Genomic DNA, 21,391 nt, shown 5'->3' on the forward strand with positions numbered 1-21,391 from the left:
CATTTCATGACAATATATTCCTTCCGAACAGACTCTAAAGCACAAATAAGCGTTTATTTCGTGCGATTTAACTACGCTAATTTTAGTCATGGTGTCGATTGACACTCACACTTGATAAAATTAAAATTTCACCAATGAAATTCATATTTTTTATGAGACGGTATTCCTTCGCGCCTACATTTTTCAATTTGCCGCCTTTTTCTACTGACAAGATCTGCTTGTCCAACTATAATTAAGATTAAGCTACTGCACATAGAATATACATGGTCAAACAGATCTTGTCACTAGAAAAAGGCGCGAAATTCAAATTTTCTATGAGAATTTTTCGAATTTGCCGCTTTTTTCTACTGACAAGATCTGCTTGACCCACCCTACCCTATTCGTACTAATTTGGTAGAATATTTTTGTTTTTGGTAGAATTTTATATAAATTTATGGCTACCCTATTTCATGTGTGTGTGGTTTAACAAACAAAGAGGAATTTGCCAATTTTTTAATTAAATAAACCCGTTTTATTTCATGCTTATCAATTTTATCGTATAGGTATGCAGTGTTTTTGTTTAGTGTGCTAAATTTCCAGGCCACGTATAAGTTTATATTATGCGATTTGCGCGAATAATTTTGGTGTCATGTCAACTTTCGCAGGTCTTGTAACCGAGTAGTCAAACTGGATTGAGGATAATGATGGACTCGGACGCGTCCGGAGCGGACTTCTGCCGATTCTGTCGCTCCGAGGCGACGTCGGACCGGCCATTGTTCCACCCGTGCATCTGTACCGGGTCTATAAAATGGATACATCAGGAATGTCTCGTTCAATGGATGCGATACTCGCGAAACGAGATCTGCGAGTTGTGCGGACACCGGTTTTCCTTTATGCCGATTTACTCGCCGGACATGCCGGGCCGACTGCCGATCCGGGACGTGGTAGGCGGGCTCGTGACGTCAGTCGCGTCAGCTGTGAAGGACTGGCTCCACTATACATTAGTAGCGCTCGCCTGGCTCGGCATAGTGCCACTCACGGCCTGTAGGACCTACCGCAGCTTGTTCCTGGGCTCCCTGGACCCTGTAATCTCTTTACCATTTGACATAGTATCAGCTGAGAACCTGGCTAAGGATGTTTTCTCAGGCTGTTTTGTTGTGACATGTACTTTATTCTCATTTATTGGCCTGGTATGGCTACGAGAACAGATAATGCATGGAGGAGGCCCTGATTGGATGGAACGGGAGAATATTCCACCTCCTGCTGCTGAAGATGCTCCGTTACCTGATAATAACAATGACAGGGTGAATGATGGAGCAGGGGATGACGGGGGAGCTAGGGAGGAGGCCCCAGAAGCTGCAGAAGGGGATTTAATAGTTGGGGATGAAGCAAATTGGAACCCTATGGAATGGGATAGAGCAGCAGCGGAAGAGTTGACATGGGCGCGTCTACTGGGCTTAGATGGCTCTATGGTTTTCTTGGAGCATGTATTCTGGGTGGTGTCACTAAATACATTGTTTATAGTGGTGTTTGCATTCTGCCCCTATCATATAGGGAGATTGGGGGCAGCAATGGCTGGGTTTAACGCAGATGGGCCATTCTCGGGGCCGCTGACAGCACTAGCAGGCTATGTGCTGGTCGGAGCCATCTTGGCCGTGCTGCATGGGGCAGCGTCGCTGCTCCGCCTCCGCAGTGCGAAGAAGGCGCTGGGATTCTGCTACGTGGTAGTGAAAGTGGCTTTGCTGTCAGTTGTGGAGGTAAGGGATTTATTCTAACAATTATTATCAATTGCAGATGTCATATTTTTGTTTTAAGTAATTTCTAATTTGTGCAATTACTAATTACAGTAATTTATTACATTATGAAACAATAATTCCTATTACTAACTGTGTAACCAAATGTAATTTAAACTACAATCTGATATGAAACTTGTGTTTGATGCTAAATTAATTGAAACATGCATAATAATTAAGTCCAAATTGGACTTAACATCTTATGGCATTCTCTGCTAGACAACTATTATTCTAGGCTTAACAGAAACAGCCAAACTGTTGGTAGGATTAGATAGGTGTAAAGGATTGAGTGAGAGTGTAACATTGTAGACACAATTCAAGACCATTTACTATTATTTCAGTTATATCAATGTACATATATATTATGTAGGTTGTTAACCTGAGATCGTGGTTGTTAACCTGAGATCGTGGTTGTTATCAGTGTGTTTTGATTTCCCTTGTGTAATTGAGACCATAATAATTAGCATCAATAATAATGTCAATAAATAATAAGGGAGCTTATGTTACCTTATTTTCCCTTTTGTAGATCGGAGTGATCCCGCTAGTATGCGGCTGGTGGCTGGACCTCTGTTCCCTCTCCATGTTTGACGCCACCCTCAAGGATCGCGAAGCCAGCCTCCAAGCCGCCCCCTGGACCCTCATGTTCATCCACTGGCTTGTCGGCATGGTCTATGTTTACTACTTTGCTTCGTTCATACTGCTACTAAGAGAAGTACTGAGGCCTGGTGTGCTTTGGTTTTTGAAGAACTTGAATGATCCTGATTTCAGTCCAGTGCAGGTTTGTGTTTTACTTTCTTTTCTGTTTTTGTTTTCCGTTAAATTTCGGAAATCACTGAGTCTTCAAGATGGTTTATTCCCACTAGATACTACCAAGTTGTTACCACTGGTAACTACTGGGATAAATAATTCCCAGTAGTTAGCCCTAACTCGGTTTGGTGGTAACTAATAATTCTCAGTAGTAGGAAAAAAAATCCCAGTAGTTACCAACAACTTGGTGGTTACTAGTGGGAATAACCCTTCAAGACGAACCGGTAATGCGTCCAAAATGACAAGTCCGAAAGTTCAATTTTAAATTAATACGTCAAGGTCGTTTTTTAGCTAGAAAATTTAGACCCCTGGGAATCCAAGAGTTATGAGTTCAAAAGAAATATTACCCTATTTTGACTGCTAGTGACGTTATTCGCTTTTACGTTTATAAAAAATATGTCATTATAATTTAATGGCGTTATTATTATTTGCATAGTCCTCAGAGGCGCCATATGAGGCCGTCCTATCTCACTGGCACCAAATCCAGAAATAACTTCAGTGTGATAACCGTTTAAAACCCCTGCGACATCATTTCACGATAAGAATGATCATGTCGTGGACCTACCTGAGCATTTCTTTTGTATTTTGCCATTTTTATATACTGTGACCTTTTTTGCCGCTTTTGTGTTATTTCTAGTCAGGATCGCGAGCCCTTTTCATCTTTATAGGAGAAAAAAGTGTCCTAGAATTTCCTTACATTTTTCAAACTTTCCTTTTTGTTACCGTCATACCACGTATATGGGGAAATAGTGACACAATAGGAAAAAAAACTCTGGGACATTTATTATCCCATTAGGATCGAAAGAGCTCGTGATTCTGAGTAGAAATAACACAAAAGTGGCAAAAAAGGTCATATAAAAATGCCAAAAATTAAAAGAAACGCTTATTACGTGGCATATTTACCATTCCTTTTTTGCCAGGAAATGATCCACCTATCAGTATGGAGCCACATCCACCGTCTGGTCGCGTCGGCCATGATCTTCGGCACGGCCGTGCTGTTCATGCTGTGGCTGCCCATCCGCGTGATCAAGCACGCGCTGCCCGGCTTCCTGCCCTACGCCGTGGCCGTGCACGCGGAGGCGCCCGTCAACGAGCTCAGCCTGGAGCTGCTGCTGTTGCAAGTGAGATACACTAATAATTAATCACTCTTACTGCAAGTGGGATACACTCTTACTGCAAGTGGGATACACTCTTACTGCAAGTGAGATACACTCTTACCGCAAGTGAGATACACTCTTACTGCAAGTGGGATACACTCTTACTGCAAGTGGGATACACTCTTACTGCAAGTGAGATACACTCTTACCGCAAGTGAGATACACTCTTACTGCAAGTGGGATACACTCTTACTGCAAGTACAAAGGGATATTGCAAATATTCGCATCTGCAACCGCGAATCGTGCGCATTATTTTCAAAATCTGCATCCGCAAGAAGTCGTGTTGTGAAGTTGACGGTTCCTGTACTCCACAGTCGCAACATGTGTATCGGTAATCGGCTTCTTTAGTGGCACCTCATATTGGTTTCAGTAATAGTATTTTTCTCAAACATACAATACATTTTTATTATTATTTCATTTCAAGTTTAAGAAAAGCATATACAAATCTCGGCGTGAAAAGGGGTTGTCGGCCTCATAACTATCCGGTCTCACTACGCTCGGCCGCCTATTCTATTCGGCCGGCATCGCCTTACTTCCCGGCCTCTATAGTAATGTACTATTGTTGCAGGTGATCCTTCCCGCTTTGCTCGAGCAGTCGCACACTCGCACCTGGCTGAAGTACGTGGTGCGCTTGTGGTGCGGACTGGCGGCGGGCGCGCTGGGGCTGCGCTCGTACCTGCTGGGCGAGGCGCGCGGCGAGCCCGACCCCGCCGCGCCGCAGCCGCACCCGCCGCACCAGCTCGGCGCCGCGCACCAGGTCAGTCTCTGTCTGCAGTACGTGGTGCGCTTGTGGTGCGGGCTGGCGGCGGGCGCGCTGGGGCTGCGCTCGTACCTGTTGGGCGAGGCGCGCGGCGAGCCCGACCCCGCCGCGCCGCAGCCGCACCCGCCGCACCAGCTCGGCGCCGCGCACCAGGTCAGTCTCTGTCTGCAGTACGTGGTGCGCTTGTGGTGCGGGCTGGCGGCGGGCGCGCTGGGGCTGCGCTCGTACCTGCTGGGCGAGGCGCGCGGCGAGCCCGACCCCGCCGCGCCGCAGCCGCACCCGCCGCACCAGCTCGGCGCCGCGCACCATGATTATTTAAATTTAACGAAAGATATTGAAAAAAGGGGGCCGCTTCGTACTCCATTGTGTATTTAAGTACCTTTTGAATACATCAGACTAGTTTTTATGTTGCTGGATTCGTCAATCTATGCGTCCAAAGTTAAAACGGCCGTTTTTGTTATGAGTTCCTAGATCGACGAAACCAGCAACATAAAAACTAGTCTCATGTATTCAAAAGGTACTTAAATACACAATAGAGTACGTAGCGGCCCCCTTTTTTCAAAAGTCAACAAAAATAATACTTTAAAAGACTAGTAGAATCATACAAACAAACCAAACCAAAAGTATACAGCTAAGATACGCGAGCAGCCGTGATACCTTCATACTTGTACGCGACGACCCGGCCGCCGCGCCCCGCGCCCCACGGCGGGTTGGTCAACGACACCTTCTCGTAACTCATGAGGCCCTGGTACTTGCTCCTAAATTTTAAAACAGTTTTTTCTCGATTTTAGCCACCGTAGCCTATGGAGACTAACAAGTAACGCTAAGTGGTTTTCGTAGCCTATGGATGTTCCTATATTAAGGGTGTGACATGTGCGTTTCTGACTTATGAAGCAGTTCCTACAATACAACCTAAAATAAATAATTAATTTGAGCATAGCTCGTAGTTTTGTTTCGTCCTCTTGACCGCGGCGAGCTGTGATTGGTCAATTTCATTATAGTTGACTAAACTGTATCGAAATGAATATTATAGTTGAGTTGGGAACATACATTAAAAGTACCCAAAGCAGTTTGGTATACGAATTCTTAATTTAAGAATTACAGTCGACGTGTAGAAAACTTGGTATTCTTGCGTCCGCACTCCATTTTATCGGTAATATGCTGCACGGACTGATTCGATCGGACTAAAATTGACTCGTCTGGACACGCCTTCAAGATCTCTCATACAAATCTCGTTTTGTTAGAGGTTGTTCCCACGCTAAGTGTTCCTAGGTACAGATTAGGTCCCAACGGTTTTCCTTATCTTCAATACAATCTCGCAACTTGGACTTTATGAAAAAATAGTCCGACTGGATATCTATTCGCTTTTGGTGTCTGTCAAAAATATAGTTCTCGTACCCTACAATATTGTGTTCTTCCACAGGCCTTAATGCGCCGCGACGGCCCGGCCGGCTACGAACCATATGTCCGCGTGGCGTGGTTCCCGCTACGGCTGGCCGCTTTGCTCGTCTTGGTGTCTTTGTCCTTGGTGCTGGCTAGCGCTCTCACACTGGTAAGGCCGTCTCTCCACACCTCAGTCGTAGTCCCTAATGCGCCGGATACGAACTGTACGTCCGCGTAGCATGGTTCCCGCTATGACTAGCCGGTCTACTCGTCTCGGTCATTGGTGCTTGTTAGTGCTCTTTCTTAAGGACGCGAAAAAACCTCAGCGTAGACATGATTATGAACTCCGCCGCGTATTAATACTCTACAGCTTTTTAGCTTCGCGCCCAGCCACCTTCAATAAACCAGGAAACAATAAGGTATTTAAAATTCCTTACGAGTTAAGAACGCTTTTTGATACTTATTTTGAAGTCGGTTAAAAGATTGGTTAAAGATGTTGTAAATTATTTGTAATTGTTTTGTAGGTGATTCCAGTGGCGATAGGCAGAAAAGTTATGGCGCTATGGCTGCCTAAAGCGTCAGAAGGTGTACACGAACTTTATACTGCTGCATGTGGTAAGTCCCTTTTTATATTAACATTATAGTACCTGCTACCTAGATTGTACTTCATACTGATACCCTTATTCAAAAGAACCTCCTTAATTACAAGCCTAAATGTGCAGCAGTCATGGATGAATTGTGATATGTGGGTTACGTGGGGAGTGCTAAATTTTAAACTACAGAAGACTATGACTCAATTCCGAGTTCTGAACGAAAAGATTTTTAAATTTAAGAAATACATCAATACATCTACTTGTCAACGATAACTATTAATGATTACTGGATACAGGCAATATCAGTTGTCACAACTGCCTGCCTGCTTACACAATAATATTGCGCGCATACTTTAGAATCACTTCACTAGAAACCGAAACTAGAAAATACCTACCGCAGTTACATGAAGAATTCAGCAAACAATTCCCAACATTTGATGTAAGTAGACAACGATTAGGAGACCAGCGAAGGGCTATAATAGGAAATAAACTCCTGTCCGAATCAGATATTGCAGAAATTAGAAAACTAGCAGAAAATGACTTGAAAGAAACACCACCCTCCCATCCATCATCATCACAAATCGTACCACAAAACAATAATCAACGTATGAGCTGGACAAACGAGATCAACGAATCAATAATAAAAGAGTATTACAGAATAACACGTTTAGAGACCAACACTACTGCATATAGGAAACCATTACATCAAATAGTTATTGCTAAACACCCCCAAATATCTCATGTATCTGAACAGAGAATAGCCGATCAGCGACGAGTTATAATTAGTAATAAGTATGTGACTGAACATCGACTTCAGGAAATTAGAGATGAAGTTTCGCGTGAACTAAACTTAGATGACAACTTATTCCACACTAGAGATATGACCGAAACCCAACAGACTGACTCATACGACGAAGTACCTGCTACTGATAACAACGATTTTATTAATAGCCCTGATACCCATGCTAATACTGTAAATACATTTGAAAACGAAACACTAACTGATTATCTCCCTTCAACAATACAAAAGGAGATTGAAACAAATTTCTTAGCCGCTAAGGAACGATTTAACAGCTCTGAACCCACCAGCAGACCTATCATACCTAAACAGAAACCGTCTAAAAAGCTTGCAGCTATTGTTCATTACATAAACAATATAATACTCCCAAAATATTTACCCCAAGACTCGAACTTTGAAAACACCCAAACAACTCTTTATTGCGCTGCCGTTGCAGCAGCCACCCAAAACGGATCTAAGATTAGGGACTCACCATACTTTCCCCAATACAATAACCAACCCCCAAACTGGCAGAAAAGACTACAAGACAGAATTACAGATCTAAGAGCTAAAATAGGTAGACTTACAGAATTCATTAATGGTAACAATAGCCCGAGACTCACGAGACATATAAACTTAATCAAAAGACAGTATAAGATTCACTCCCGACACGAAGATGAAAATACACAGCTTACCCATTTTCTTGACACCCTAAAACAAAAACTTAGCGCACTCACTAGCAGACTACGAAGATATAAACTTACTACTCTCCGGAAAACTCAGAACAAACAGTTTGCGAATAATGAAAAGGTATTTTACAGGACTTTACAGAATTCTTACAATCGTACAAGCGAGCCGGGACAAAACTCCACCGAAGACTCTGAACTCCCAACTGCGGAACACCTGCATCGGTTTTGGTCTGACATATGGTCCAGACCAGTAGAGCACCAAAGTGCTGAATGGATTGAGGCTGACAAAGAACTGCTGAATCACGTCCCTGACATGACCTTTGAACACATCAGCCTCGATCTCCTACAATCAGTCATAAATAAAACTCATAACTGGAAAGCCACTGGCTCCGACAATATTCACAACTACTGGCTAAAAAAGTTTACATATTTCCACCCGATATTACTTAAGCACATTAACGAATTCATTCACTCACCGGAAACCTTACCGCATTATATTACTCAAGGCACAACACATATGTTAGTCAAAGATATCACCGACAGAAAAAACCCTGCTAAATATAGACCCATAACCTGTTTACAGAATATCTATAAAATTATGACTTCTTGTCTAAGTAAGCTTATATACAGGCACATAAATACACATAACATATTAGCGGAGCAGCAGAAAGGATGTCGACCGAATAGTCAGGGCTGCAAAGAACAACTTACCATAGACGCTGTTATTTCCAAATATGCACTTAAAAAGAAAAAGGACATTTATACCATGTACATCGATTATAAAAAGGCATTCGACTCAGTCCCGCATACCTGGCTTATCTATATTCTAAAACATTATAAAATACATCACACAATCATCAGTTTCCTAAAAGCTACAATGTTGCACTGGTCAACGGTTCTCAAAATCTCCAATGCTACCAACCATATTGTAACGGAACCAATTAATATTCGCAGAGGTATCTTTCAGGGAGACGCTCTTAGCCCACTATGGTTTTGTCTCGCACTTAATCCGCTCTCAAATTTACTTAATAACAGTATGACTGGATTTGAAGTAAAATATAACAATACCTCACATATATTGTCGCATTTAATGTACATGGACGATATCAAGCTCTACAGTAATAATTTGACAGACATTCATAATCTCGCAGACATAACACAGACTTTTTCATCTAGTATATGCATGGAATTTGGCATCGACAAATGCAAAATCCAGTCGATTAGAGCCGGTAAAATCGAGCACAACAGTTATACGCTTAACAGTGGAGAACGAATAGATCCCGTTCACGAAGAAGATGGTTACAAGTATCTTGGTTATCAACAGTCAAAACAAATCCATCATAAGGTAATTAAATCAACACTCAGACAGAAATTTTCAGACAGGCTTCACAAAATTCTTAATACCCATCTCAACTCGCGCAACACTATCAAGGCAATAAACGCATATGCAATTCCAATACTCACTTATTCGTTTGGTATAATACAGTGGTCACAGACAGATCTCAGCAACCTTCAAAGAACTATTAATACATTAATGACCAAGTACCGTAAACATCATCCACGAAGCTGTATCCAGAGATTGATTCTACCAAAAGCGGAAGGCGGAAGGGGTTTGATAGATATTAAGAACCTTCACAATAAGCAGGTAAGTTCCCTTAGAAATTTTTTCCACGACCAGTCCCCTCGTTCTCAACTACACCAGACAATCGTTAAAATAGATCACAAATTTACCCCACTGAACCTGAATGACTACACAAAGCAAAAAAATGAAGAAATAGCCGAGCCGCAGCAATACCTTCAAGCATGGATACAAAAATTACTTCACGGTAGGCATCGACTTGATCTTATAAATCCTAACCACGACAAGCTGGCGTCTAACATGTGGCTTAAAAAAGGTGAGCTATTTCCCGAGACTGAAGGGTTTATGATAGCCATTCAGGACCAAATCATAGATACCAGGAACTATAGAAAACACATTATCCGTGACCAAAACCTATCTACAGATTCATGCCGACGCTGCCACGCCGCCTCAGAGACCATCCAGCACATAACCGGAGCATGCCGTTCCATCACACAAACCGACTACAAACACCGACACGACCAAGTAGCAGCTATCATTCATCAATATCTCGCAGTTAAGTACCAACTCATAAAGAACAGGACACCTTATTACAAATATACTCCGCAAACAGTATTAGAATCGACTGAATACAAACTGTACTGGGACAGAACTATTATAACCGACAAAACAGTTCATTACAATAGACCGGACATTACACTACACGACAAAGCTGCAAAAACTGTATATCTTATTGACATAGCCGTACCCAATACTCACAACCTTGTATCCACTCATACCGAGAAAATTAGCAAATATACCGATCTGACCATAGAAATCAAAAACCAATGGAGAGTAAGCACAGTTAAAACTGTCCCGATTGTAATTTCGTCCACAGGTGTAATTCCCCGCACTCTGCACACTAGCCTAAAAACTCTTGAAGCACACCCACTCACATACATACTTCTACAAAAAGCAGTTATCATGAACACTTGTAGATTAGTACGTAAATTCCTATCTTTAGAGCAGTAATAAAAAAAAAAATCCATTCTCGTTTGGCCAAAAGCCCGCGGTTATGGAAGTAAAATCACCTCCACCTAGGAGAGAAAAACAAACTAAAAAATAAATAATAATAATAATTACAACCGCGTATTCTTAAGCCCCGGCTCCAAGTTATCGAACATTGGCTCGCGCGGCAGTCGCGCGCAATGGATACCGGGCTGGCTCGCGAGCCAACTCGATCATTGGCTCTCTCGAACGCGCCGCGCGACGAACCATTCATTGTCGGTGTTTCGACGCGCGGCAAAGGAATGTTCGCGCGCAGTTGGGACGGGTGTGTAAATATTTCGGTTGGCACGCGCGGCCGCATAATTAATTTTTGTAATATAATGTGGTCGATCGTCGGATCGCCTGCCGCGCGCGGCGGCCGCGCTATAGTTCAAGATGGTGCCAAAATTGGTTCGCGAGCCAAAATACTGGATTGCCGCGGTCAAACATATGCTCGCGCGGCCGTCGCGCGTGTTGGAGACGGGCCTTTAAGCCCCGTTTTACAAAATCGGATCGTGCGTTTCCCCCTAGGCATGTACGTGTGCTGGGCGCTGGGCCGCGGCGGCACGCTGCTGGCGGGCTGGGCGCGCGGCGGGCGGCGGGCGCTGCTGGCGCGCGCCGCCACGTGGGCGCGCATCGCCGCGCGCGCCGGCGCCGCCGCGCTCGCACTGCTCGGCCTGGTGCCGCTGCTGTTCGGCCTGCTGCTCGAGCTGGTCAGTGTCTACTCTACTATATGCTACCTACACAGCTACGCTAGGCACGCTGCTGGCGGGCTGGGCGCGCGGCGGGCGGCGGGCGCTGCTGGCGCGCGCCGCCACGTGGGCGCGCATCGCCGCGCGCGCCGGCGCCGCCGCGCTCGCACTGCTCGGCCTGGTGCCGCTGCTGTTCGGCCTGCTGCTCGAGCTGGTCAGTGTCTACTCTACTATATGCTACCTACACAGCTACGCTAGGCACGCTGCTGGCGGGCTGGGCGCGCGGCGGGCGGCGGGCGCTGCTGGCGCGCGCCGCCACGTGGGCGCGCATCGCCGCGCGCGCCGGCGCCGCCGCGCTCGCACTGCTCGGCCTGGTGCCGCTGCTGTTCGGCCTGCTGCTCGAGCTGGTCAGTGTCTACTCTACTATATGCTACCTACACAGCTACGCTAGGCACGCTGCTGGCGGGCTGGGCGCGCGGCGGGCGGCGGGCGCTGCTGGCGCGCGCCGCCACGTGGGCGCGCATCGCCGCGCGCGCCGGCGCCGCCGCGCTCGCACTGCTCGGCCTGGTGCCGCTGCTGTTCGGCCTGCTGCTCGAGCTGGTCAGTGTCTACTCTACTATATGCTACCTACACAGCTACGCTAGGCACGCTGCGAAAAGTGTAAAACTGATAAATTTTAACTTGGCTGGCGCTTTGACAATTTTTCACTTGGCGCTAAAACGCTAAAGCGCACGCACCTTATTATCAAGTTGTTTATTGCTAATGATTTAACTTAATTTAGTCAATCTTTCCATCCGGTACCCTTCGATTAATCCTTTATTGCTGGAGACTGGAACATAAGCGTAAAGTCGACGAAAACTATTTTTATATTTTATAAACAGTATATTCTAATAGTATACCTTTTCTTATTATTAAAGTGGAATAAATTTCAGGTCCTAGTGATTCCCCTCCGAGTACCACTTGAACAATCCCCAGTGCTATTCGTGTGGCAAGACTGGGCGCTCGGCGTGCTGTACACGAAGATCGTGTGCGCGCTGACAATGATGGGACCGGACTGGTCCATGCGGCGCGCTATTGAGAAGGCGTACAGGGACGGCATACGAGAGATGGATCTTAAGTAAGTACGCTTTAATAGTAGTGGCCCTAGTAGAGATCCCTGAGGAACACCATGTAGTAACGTTACGAAATTTGACATAATATGTGAAAATTACAGCCGTCTGAAACTCATTCACGTTGTAGATTGAAGTTCCTGCGAAGTAATTCCTATTATGTACAAAAGTTGCTATTTAATAAATAATAAAACATTGTCAACTTTGTCAAATGCCATTCTATAATCAGCCACATTTAATTACCTTGTATTGTATATGTTGCACAGTATGTTTAACCTAACTGATTTTGACGTGACAAAATTTGGAGTGCCTTTGATGACACTATCATACTCACTGCATAGTCTGTGTTAGGAATTAGGTTACGTTACACGCTTTCTGCCTTCGCCTTCGTTCTTCGCATTATAAACAGTTGTTGTGTACAGGCAGGCGTGGCTCACTCCGCGATCTCGTCGCTTTGCTACAGGAATCTAAAAGTACATCCGATCCACACCAACACCTAGCGGCCATACCTGTCCTGATCGTAACAGACGCGTTTTGTTAACCTTTTCGACGCCGTGTCAAACACAAAAGCTGTCACGCTGACGCCACGTCACCGAAGTGTCAAAACTGAAATTGAACTTTATGCATGTGCACGTAGGTCTATGTTGCTCTGTGGTCTGTGACCGATTAATCGGTCTTTGGCGTTGGACCTGCGGTGCGGATATATCGGTCATTGGCGTCCAAAAGGTTAAAGAGTGAGTTTTCTGTACCTAGTACTATTATTTATTTTGTGGTACAGGTTCATCCTGACGGAGGTGGCGGCGCCGATCGTGTGCTGGCTGGGGCTGGCGCTGGCGGTGCCGTACGCGGTGGCGCACAGCGTGGCGCCGCTGCTGACCATGTCGCCGGCGCAGCGCAACCTGCTCGCGCGCCGCGTCTACCCCGCGCTGCTGCTGCTGCTTGTGCTGTCGGCGCTCGCGCAGCTGCAGGTATTCTTTACGATTATTTCGTTGACACTTTCATTAGGCCCTTACCCCCTTATTCATAAACGAGCTACAAAGCTCAATTAGCTAATAATCGTTTGTTCTTATCTGTCATTTTGACTTAATGTATGCGTGTATTGTATTAGTAAGAAAGACATAAAACTAAATCAGGCCCGTAAAGTTTTATGAATAAGGGGGTTAGTCTCCGGTTGACAACAACTACTACCTACAGATTTATAAAAAGTGGATTCCAACATTCCAAATATGTTTATTATTATTTTTACCTGAAGCCATAAGCCATAAAGTGACCATTGCAAGCGACAAGGTCACTGGGGATCAATATTTGCGCCATTTGAAAAATTCTGCTTTTTTTATTCAAATATATCTAACAATTGAATTACGAACTATTACGAGTAGGGCTAAAACCTGGTTACTTACCGAACCACTTATAGTTCGTTTGTTTTAGCATTAGAAAGAACTCCACAGAAGCAAGCCTGCAGTTTTTATCAGGCTCTTTCATTGTTAATAATTATTGAAATATCTAATGTAGCATGGTCAATACATATAATTTACTTCAAATTATTACCGCTAAAAGTGCTGGATGTAGAACCACAAGCTTACTTCTGCGAAGTTCTTTCTAATGCTAATAAAACGAACTATAGTTATTGTTTGTTTATATTACTATACTTCCTTTTTTGGTTTCTGATATGATTTATTAAATAGGTAGATTTGTGGCGTTCCATGCCTAAAGAGTCCTTATGCTCCATTTGCGTCCTTTAGGCATGGACAGTCACATATATTAAGTTAATTTTAACCACCTCTTCCAGATTCGACAGTTCCGCAAATTATACGAGCACATAAAGAACGACAAGTACCTCGTGGGGCAGCGGCTCGTCAACTACGACCACCGGCGACACAAACCGCAGAGCGTCGCCGCCAACTGAGCGAGACGGGCGGTGAGACAGAGAGAGAATAGCAAGAGTTGACTGGCCAATTTCCATGGACGTCCTGGTTTAGACTAGAGGTTTTGTTTATATCAAATATGTTTTGAGGGTAATAGGTTGAGATTACCGTAAAATATACCAATTTTAGATAAAATGATAATTTAAAAAAAATGTGAGACAATGATAGAGTTCCAAGTGGTATTTATGTCGGCGGCCGATCGTAAGATCCGGCAGATCGTAATGTTCCTGTGTAATGTTTTTAACGATAGTCACATTAAACCAATATATAGGTAGGATAGGTTCGTTAGGTTGCTTCAGATGCCCCAAGGGTAAACTGCCCAGAAATAGGAGCCCCGTTCCGTCGACTCAGAGAACGAGTCAAAGATTTTCACGTTTCACGATATGCCTAGGAGTTTCACGATATGCCTGATCTTACGATCGGCCGCCGACATTTATACGTCATAATTTCATGATGTTTCGTTGAAGTTTGACGTTTAAAATAGAACTTGCCCCGCGTGTGCTATCGAAATCGTTGCATACTTGTCTTGGTCTTATGTGTTAGGGTTAAAACAGTCCAATTTCTCTCCTTTTGATTTTACGGTATACTCAATAACAATATTACAGACTGCTCCTCCAATTATTAAAAGATTACTTCAATAGAGGTCCTCGTGTATAATGGAATAGTTAACTACTTAATGCACTCTATTTCATAAATTACTTATAATTATTTCCTTTATAAATTAAATTACTTATAATTATTTCCTTTATGACGTTTGTCGACGTACCTTTCTGTAGCTAACTTAGTTTTGAGTTAAATTATAAATTTTATTGATTGTGATTGGGCTAGGAAATGAGCCGGAAGAAATTAAATTTGATTTTTTTTATTAAAAGACATTAGAGTGAGAATGTGGTTTTCGGGAATTGGACATTAGTGAAGTATGGGGGGTGGAATAATGAAGAACGAACGACATGAGTGATATATTATAAACACGTATAAAAGTTCTTTTCGAATGGCCAGGCAAGGCGTACAAACAGCAACACTGGACCTTATTACAAAAGGCATAAGGTCCACAGTTAAGAATGTGGACGATGGTACTATGCGATAAACTAATGTGTCTGACCATGGGGCTTTAATTCCAGGGCTTAATTTTACTCGCTAAACTGAGCTACTTTTACTATGGGACCAACCCTAAAACCGGGGAAAAATTTTAGGCTTTTCCATAGAAAACGTCGACATCTGATCAGCCAAAATATATGAAAAAGTAAAAAATAAATTCGGGATACGGGGTTGGTGCCATAACAAAAGTAGCTCAGTTTAGCGAGTAGAATCGAGCCCTGGATTTAAAGCCCGGTGGTCAGTAACACCCTGTATTATTGTTTCCTTTCTGCCTCGAAAAGCACCATGGTATGCTGTGGCAACATTTAAACTAGACTTTCCGCGTGGTTTTAAAATACAAAAGAAATTATAGACTGATCAAAAATACTAATAAATTAAATGAGTTTAAATTAATTTAAATGGATTAATCTATGTGAAATTTCGGTGAAGGAAAACATCGTGAGGAAACCGGGCTAATCCCAATAAGGCCTAGTTTACCCTCTAGGTTGGAAGGTCAGACGGCAGTCGCTTTCGTAAAAACTAGTGGCAAAATGCCGGGACAACGCGAGGATGATGATGATGGATTCATCTATGTATTTAGGTACGATGCTTTATTTATTTAATATTTTTATGTGTTCTAGTTTCTTATTATTTTACAACATATAATATACCAAATGAACAAAAGTAAGAATTTTGGACTACTTTCATTGTGTAAGCCTATGTGAATATTCGATTTATATATTTTTCTTGGTGTATTTTTGATGAGGCTATAATTAAATATATTTTAAGTACAATTCGATGTTGGGAGATGTATCTAACAATGATGTATTTTTTTATGTCTATGTATTTATTAGTATTTAAGTGCACCTCCCAACCGCTTTACCTTGGCTGTTTTGTTGGTACAATTTTAAAATTAACGGTTTTAATACCTTTGATAAGCCAATTTTCAAAACCCTATTTATGTAGCTCTAGTGATTTTCACTGAGGTTTTAAACAATGTTTTGTTAAGGTGGTTCGCTTTTCATACAAAATTCAATCAAAGCTCATTAAGTAACTACACACTATTAGTACACAAATATTTCCGCATTTATCTTCTTTCGAATATTCGTTTGCGCGAAATTAACAGGAAAACAATGTTTCATACAGAAATCATGCAAAAATCATAGTTAACTTTTCATCAATTTTACGTATGTGTGTGTCACAAATGTCGTGTACAGATACATTTGCGACGTTGCCATACCATTTCCGACGTTGCCGGGCTGACCACGGCTCGAATTTGGAGTGCCGTCATGTTTAGTGCAATTTTGTTGACACTGATATTTGACAGGTAGTTAATTGACCTAAGCGAGAAGTTCGTCAGCTTAGCTAAGAACTATCATGGCGTGTTATGCAAACAGTCGCTTTTTTGCTTGCAAACGGAAGATTCCCGGTTCGATCCCCAGTCATTGTATGCTGGAACATAACTTTTTGTATTTTTGTTACACCTAAATTTCGTACTGTTTTTTTATTTTTATTTAATTTTTCTTATTATCATAAATCGATTATTAAGTATGGGCTACACTTATTCTTTTATTTTTACAAAGATAATTATAAATTATACTCTTCCTAATCTCTCTGATTTTTACAATCAGGACATCCTCACTGCAATAAAAACCGGGCAAGTGCGAGTCGGACTCGCGCACGAAGGGTTCCGTGCCATAATGCAAAAAAAAAAACAAAAGCAAAAAAAAAAACGGTCACCCATCCAAGTACTGACCACTCCCGACGTTGCTTAACTTTGGTCAAAAATCACGTTTGTTGTATGGGAGCCCCATTCAAATCTTTATTTTATTCTGTTTTTAGTATTTGTTGTTATAGCGGCAACAGAAATACATCATCTGTGAAAATTTCAACTGTCTAGCTATTACGGTTCGTGAGATACAGCCTGGTGACAGACGGACGGACGGACGGACGGACGGACGGACGGACAGCGAAGTCTTAGTAATAGGGTCCCGTTTTACCCTTTGGGTACGGAACCCTAAAAAGAAGTGTATACAATTTCCTGTGGTTAAAAATAATGGATTTTGTCTATGAATGAAAAACACAATTATTACTATAGTTTGTTTTTTTTAGCATTAGAAATAAGGTAAACAGTCTTGACGTGTCTTTTAATTGAAAAACACATTTTATAAATAAGTTACGGCAAATATGTAACAATTATAAATCTAATACGATCATTTTTAGGGTTCCGTACCCAAAGGGTAAAACGGGACCCTATTACTAAGATTTCGCTGTCCGTCCGTCCGTCTGTCACCAGGCTGTATCTCACGAACCGTGATAGCTAGACAGTTGAAATTTTCACAGATGATGTATTTCTGTTGCCGCTATAACAACAAATACTAAAAACAGAATAAAATAAAGATTTAAATGGGGCTCCCATACGACAAACGTGATTTTTGACCAAAGTTAAGCAACGTCGGGAGGGGTCAGTACTTGGATGGGTGACCGTTTTCTTTTTGCTTTTTTTTTTGCATTATGGTACGGAACCCTTCGTGCGCGAGTCCGACTCGCACTTGCCCGGTTTTTGATTTTTAAAAACCTGATAACACTGAGTATGTGGGGGAAGCGCTGCTGGCCTAGCGGAAAGCAATTCGGAGGTCGCGGGTTCTAACCCCGGCTCGTACCAATGATTTTTCGAACTTTTGTACGAAATAGCATTTGATACCTACCTATTTATACACCGATACCTATTTTTCGGTGAAAGAAAACAATGTGAGGAAACCGGACTAATCCAAATAAGTTTACTCTCTGGGTTGGAAGGTCAGGGCAGTCGCTTTCGTGTAAACTAGTGCGCATGCCAATTCTGGGATTAGTTGCCAAGCGGAGATTGAATATCTGGGAGACCGACCAAAGCTTACAAATCATAAAAACTCAAAAATGCGCGTTTTCTCATAGACCTAGCTAAGAGATCAAACCCCTTATAGCAAATTTCATCGAAATCGTTAGAGCCGTTTCTGATACCATCCAAATATATAAATAAATAATTATATATCTAATAATTGCTCGTTTAAAGGTAAGATAACACAAAGGAGAAACAAAAAGAAATTACCTACTCGCACCAGTCTTGAACCCCAATCCTCTTGCACGTATTTCCACGAACATACCGTTACGCTATTGCAACATACTTACGTTGTGTGAAATTGTCTACTACAAGGATCACGGAAACACTCTTTGCATGTGTGAGTAATAGTAAGAAAAAGCGTGACAGCAACATTCCGTCAAATTAAAAAGGTGGTTTTTGCACAATGAAGTATTCAATGTTTATTTTAATAGTTCAATATTTACTTAAAGAGTGCGCGAAACATACTTTTAAGTATACAAATACCAAGACCATTTCACAAAAAAATAAAATCTTATATTTTGCAAAAGTGGTGCCATCTAGCGAGAGTTAAGTTTTGAGTAACCTAGGCGAACCACCTTAAACATTTTTATCGTACAGTCGCCATTAGATATATCTGAGCGGCCGAAGCGCGCACAAACATCTGAACACGCCTCTATTGTCAAGGCTGCTGGTTTACTGGTTCAGATATTTTGGAGCATCTTGGCCGCTCTTATATATTTGATGGCGACAGTACCACACTAATACGATTTAAAGTAGTCCGTAAAATGAGACTACCATGAATATGTAGTTCGGTGGGAAAAGGAGAACAGTGCTACTTGCAAAAAAAAACAAGATATCTTTTTTTCGTCGGTGACGTCACATTTTGCTGAAAATTAATAAGGAATTCCTAAGATAGTCATAGTGTAATGGTGAGAATACGCAAACTTGATAACAATCTCTTGAATTTCGTTAAAACTTTATAGCTGAGAAACAGCCAAGGTAAAAGCACCTACCTACCTATACCTACCCTATTGTTTCGTAGTATTTTACTTGACGGTATTTTGGCTATTTATCGGTATCGTCTTGGATCGTCCCATTCGTTTTTCGTCAAGTTCTTAAATTAGTCCTATTCTGCTTTCGTCACTCATTCTACATTGAAAGCTACCGACGATTGTGACGAATATAGAATGGGTGACGAAAGCAGTATAGGACGATACCTATTTATCATTTGGAACTAACGAGAAACAGAAAAGTTTAAGTGAGAGTAAATGAAAATAGTGAAAATATCGTTTTAGTTTGTATAATATCTAGTAATACCACTCTAGGGTAACATGTATTTTTACTTAAATCTTTCTTTACGACCCTTATGCATTTTTTACAAAACACTGCACCTTTAAAAATATATGCCGCAGATATAACAAAATAGACCATTGGTTTTTGAGGTGTCTAATTGGCTAATAAATCCGTTTATATAAGACAACATAGGTACAACACACTTAAATTATAATGTAAAAAGCAGAATTAGTAATAAAATAATAAACAGTTGGTATTGAAATATTTGAACATTCCTGACATGTATAAAAAGGGTAAAGGGGCCCACAGATTACCAGTTCGCCGGGCGATATCAGCCCAGCCCAGTTAAACGCAAAAGGTGACAGTTCCGAACAACTGACAGGCTGATATCGCCCGGCGAACTGGTAATCTGTGCGCCCCTTAAGGAAGAGATGGGGCTGTCTTACGATATGTCTTTCTTACTATTACTTTAACATTCTAAGTGCACGAGGTCATTGGCAGAGTAATTTGCTTGAATGCATTAACCTCTAGCCGCCCAGAGACCTATAAAAAGGTCTCCTGTTCCATTCTAATTTGAACTTTGTGTTGACAACATAAAATTTCATTTTGCTTGGCAAGGTTTGACGTATGGGCGGCTAGAGGTTAAAATGACAATGTATGTAGAACAAAAGGGGTTGAAGGGTTTTAATATCTGCGGTCTATATGTCGCTTGCCAAACTTGTAACTTTTGGAAGACTTGAGGTTTTTACGTGTTAAGTCTTCGTGTTGTTATCAATTTTTAAGTATTCTACTCTTATTATGTTATTTGTAGTAGGTCATCGTTGACTTGGGTCGGATAATGCAAGAATTTAAAATACTATTTACATAACGCTTAACCAGAAATACCGGGTGTGGCCTGTAACACGAGCAAATAATTAAAACATAGATTGTACTCCTCAAACGGTGACACTTTTGTTTAACAACTTTTAAAAATTATGAAGTATTTAGATTCCCTATTTTTCATACAAAATAAATAATATCTTCAATGGACGCCATCGCCACGCCATTATCATTGTGATTGACGTTGCTTGTCACGCCTTAAACATAACAAAATTCGCAACGAATTGCGTCTTAGAATAAAATTTAAAAAAAATTTAAAGTGTATTAAAAATCAAACTACAAGTTATTTTTAAAAGTCGCTGAACTAATGTTGGTCAGTATGAGGAATACAGCCTACGGTTTAATTTTTTGCTCGTATTATAGGCCACACCCGGTATATGAGGTATTTATTTACTTAACGTTCATACTGAAATATGTTTCTGGTGCGGTTACTTGTATTTGATTCCCTAGTATTGTTAAGTAGTTTTTACTCTTTATTTATTTTACACCTTACTGCTCAATCTTGTATCCAATTTCTTTCTTGTTATTTTTTTAAGGTGCTAGAGTAGTACGTTTATCATGGATATAAGAGGATTTATCTCTTTCACACCTACTTAGTGTGAAAGAGATAAATGGCAGTTCAGCGATAAACTATTATATGCTAGTAACTTAGTTTTTTAGATTTGTTTTGTTTCTTTGCCCACGCTACTATACTATGTGTTGTAATTTTAATGTAAATTTTAAATAGTTATGGTCGAATGATAATATTTGATAGTTAACGGTGATATTGTACCGTTAGACGGCTTTAGATGCAGGAATCAGCAATTTGTAAACAAATTAAATGAATTATTGAAAGCCGTTGTTTTTTCATGGTATCTAACCCCCTCTACACTTAGAAAAATAGGATCAGCCATAAATGTATATTTTTTACAATGGTTGGACAGTTTTTTACAATTGGTACAATTAACCTACGTCTTTCCAACTTCTGTGCAAAAAGATGAGAGATGTTGTATCGCGCGAATTCGCGACTTGA

At 41.7% G+C, this 21,391-nt stretch overlaps 1 protein-coding gene and 1 long non-coding RNA gene across 2 annotated transcripts; both read left to right on the forward strand.

The window, feature by feature from the left end:
• Nucleotides 1–440: 440 nt before the first annotated feature.
• On the forward strand, nt 441–16,993 carry LOC134669101 (E3 ubiquitin-protein ligase MARCHF6). The gene is made up of 11 exons (XM_063526636.1): nt 441–542; nt 645–1,736; nt 2,299–2,550; nt 3,500–3,700; nt 4,305–4,649; nt 5,920–6,048; nt 6,404–6,494; nt 11,076–11,257; nt 12,169–12,353; nt 13,124–13,313; nt 14,135–16,993. Exons 2-11 carry the CDS (start codon nt 681–683, stop codon nt 14,249–14,251), a joined length of 2,748 nt encoding a protein of 915 aa, XP_063382706.1. The 5' UTR covers nt 441–542; nt 645–680; the 3' UTR covers nt 14,252–16,993.
• Nucleotides 16,994–17,107: 114 nt separating this feature from the next.
• LOC134669107 (uncharacterized) lies at nt 17,108–21,213 on the forward strand. The gene is made up of 2 exons (XR_010098858.1): nt 17,108–20,390; nt 20,762–21,213. It is a non-coding gene; the product is annotated as an uncharacterized LOC134669107 (long non-coding RNA).
• The last annotated feature ends 178 nt before the right edge of the window (nt 21,214–21,391 follow it).

The sequence above is a fragment of the Cydia fagiglandana genome, chromosome 11, assembly GCF_963556715.1.
Source record: "Cydia fagiglandana chromosome 11, ilCydFagi1.1, whole genome shotgun sequence".
Lineage (NCBI taxonomy): Eukaryota > Metazoa > Arthropoda > Insecta > Lepidoptera > Tortricidae > Cydia > Cydia fagiglandana.

Excerpts from the sequence above, each read along its gene's own strand:
- LOC134669101 (XM_063526636.1), top strand. The coding sequence starts at position 681 with ATGATGGACTCGGACGCGTCCGGAGCGGACTTCTGCCGATTCTGTCGC. Across the intron at positions 2,551-3,499 it reads CTGATTTCAGTCCAGTGCAG|GAAATGATCCACCTATCAGT; the intron begins GTTTGTGTTTTA and ends CTTTTTTGCCAG. Across the intron at positions 13,314-14,134 it reads CGGCGCTCGCGCAGCTGCAG|ATTCGACAGTTCCGCAAATT; the intron begins GTATTCTTTACG and ends CACCTCTTCCAG.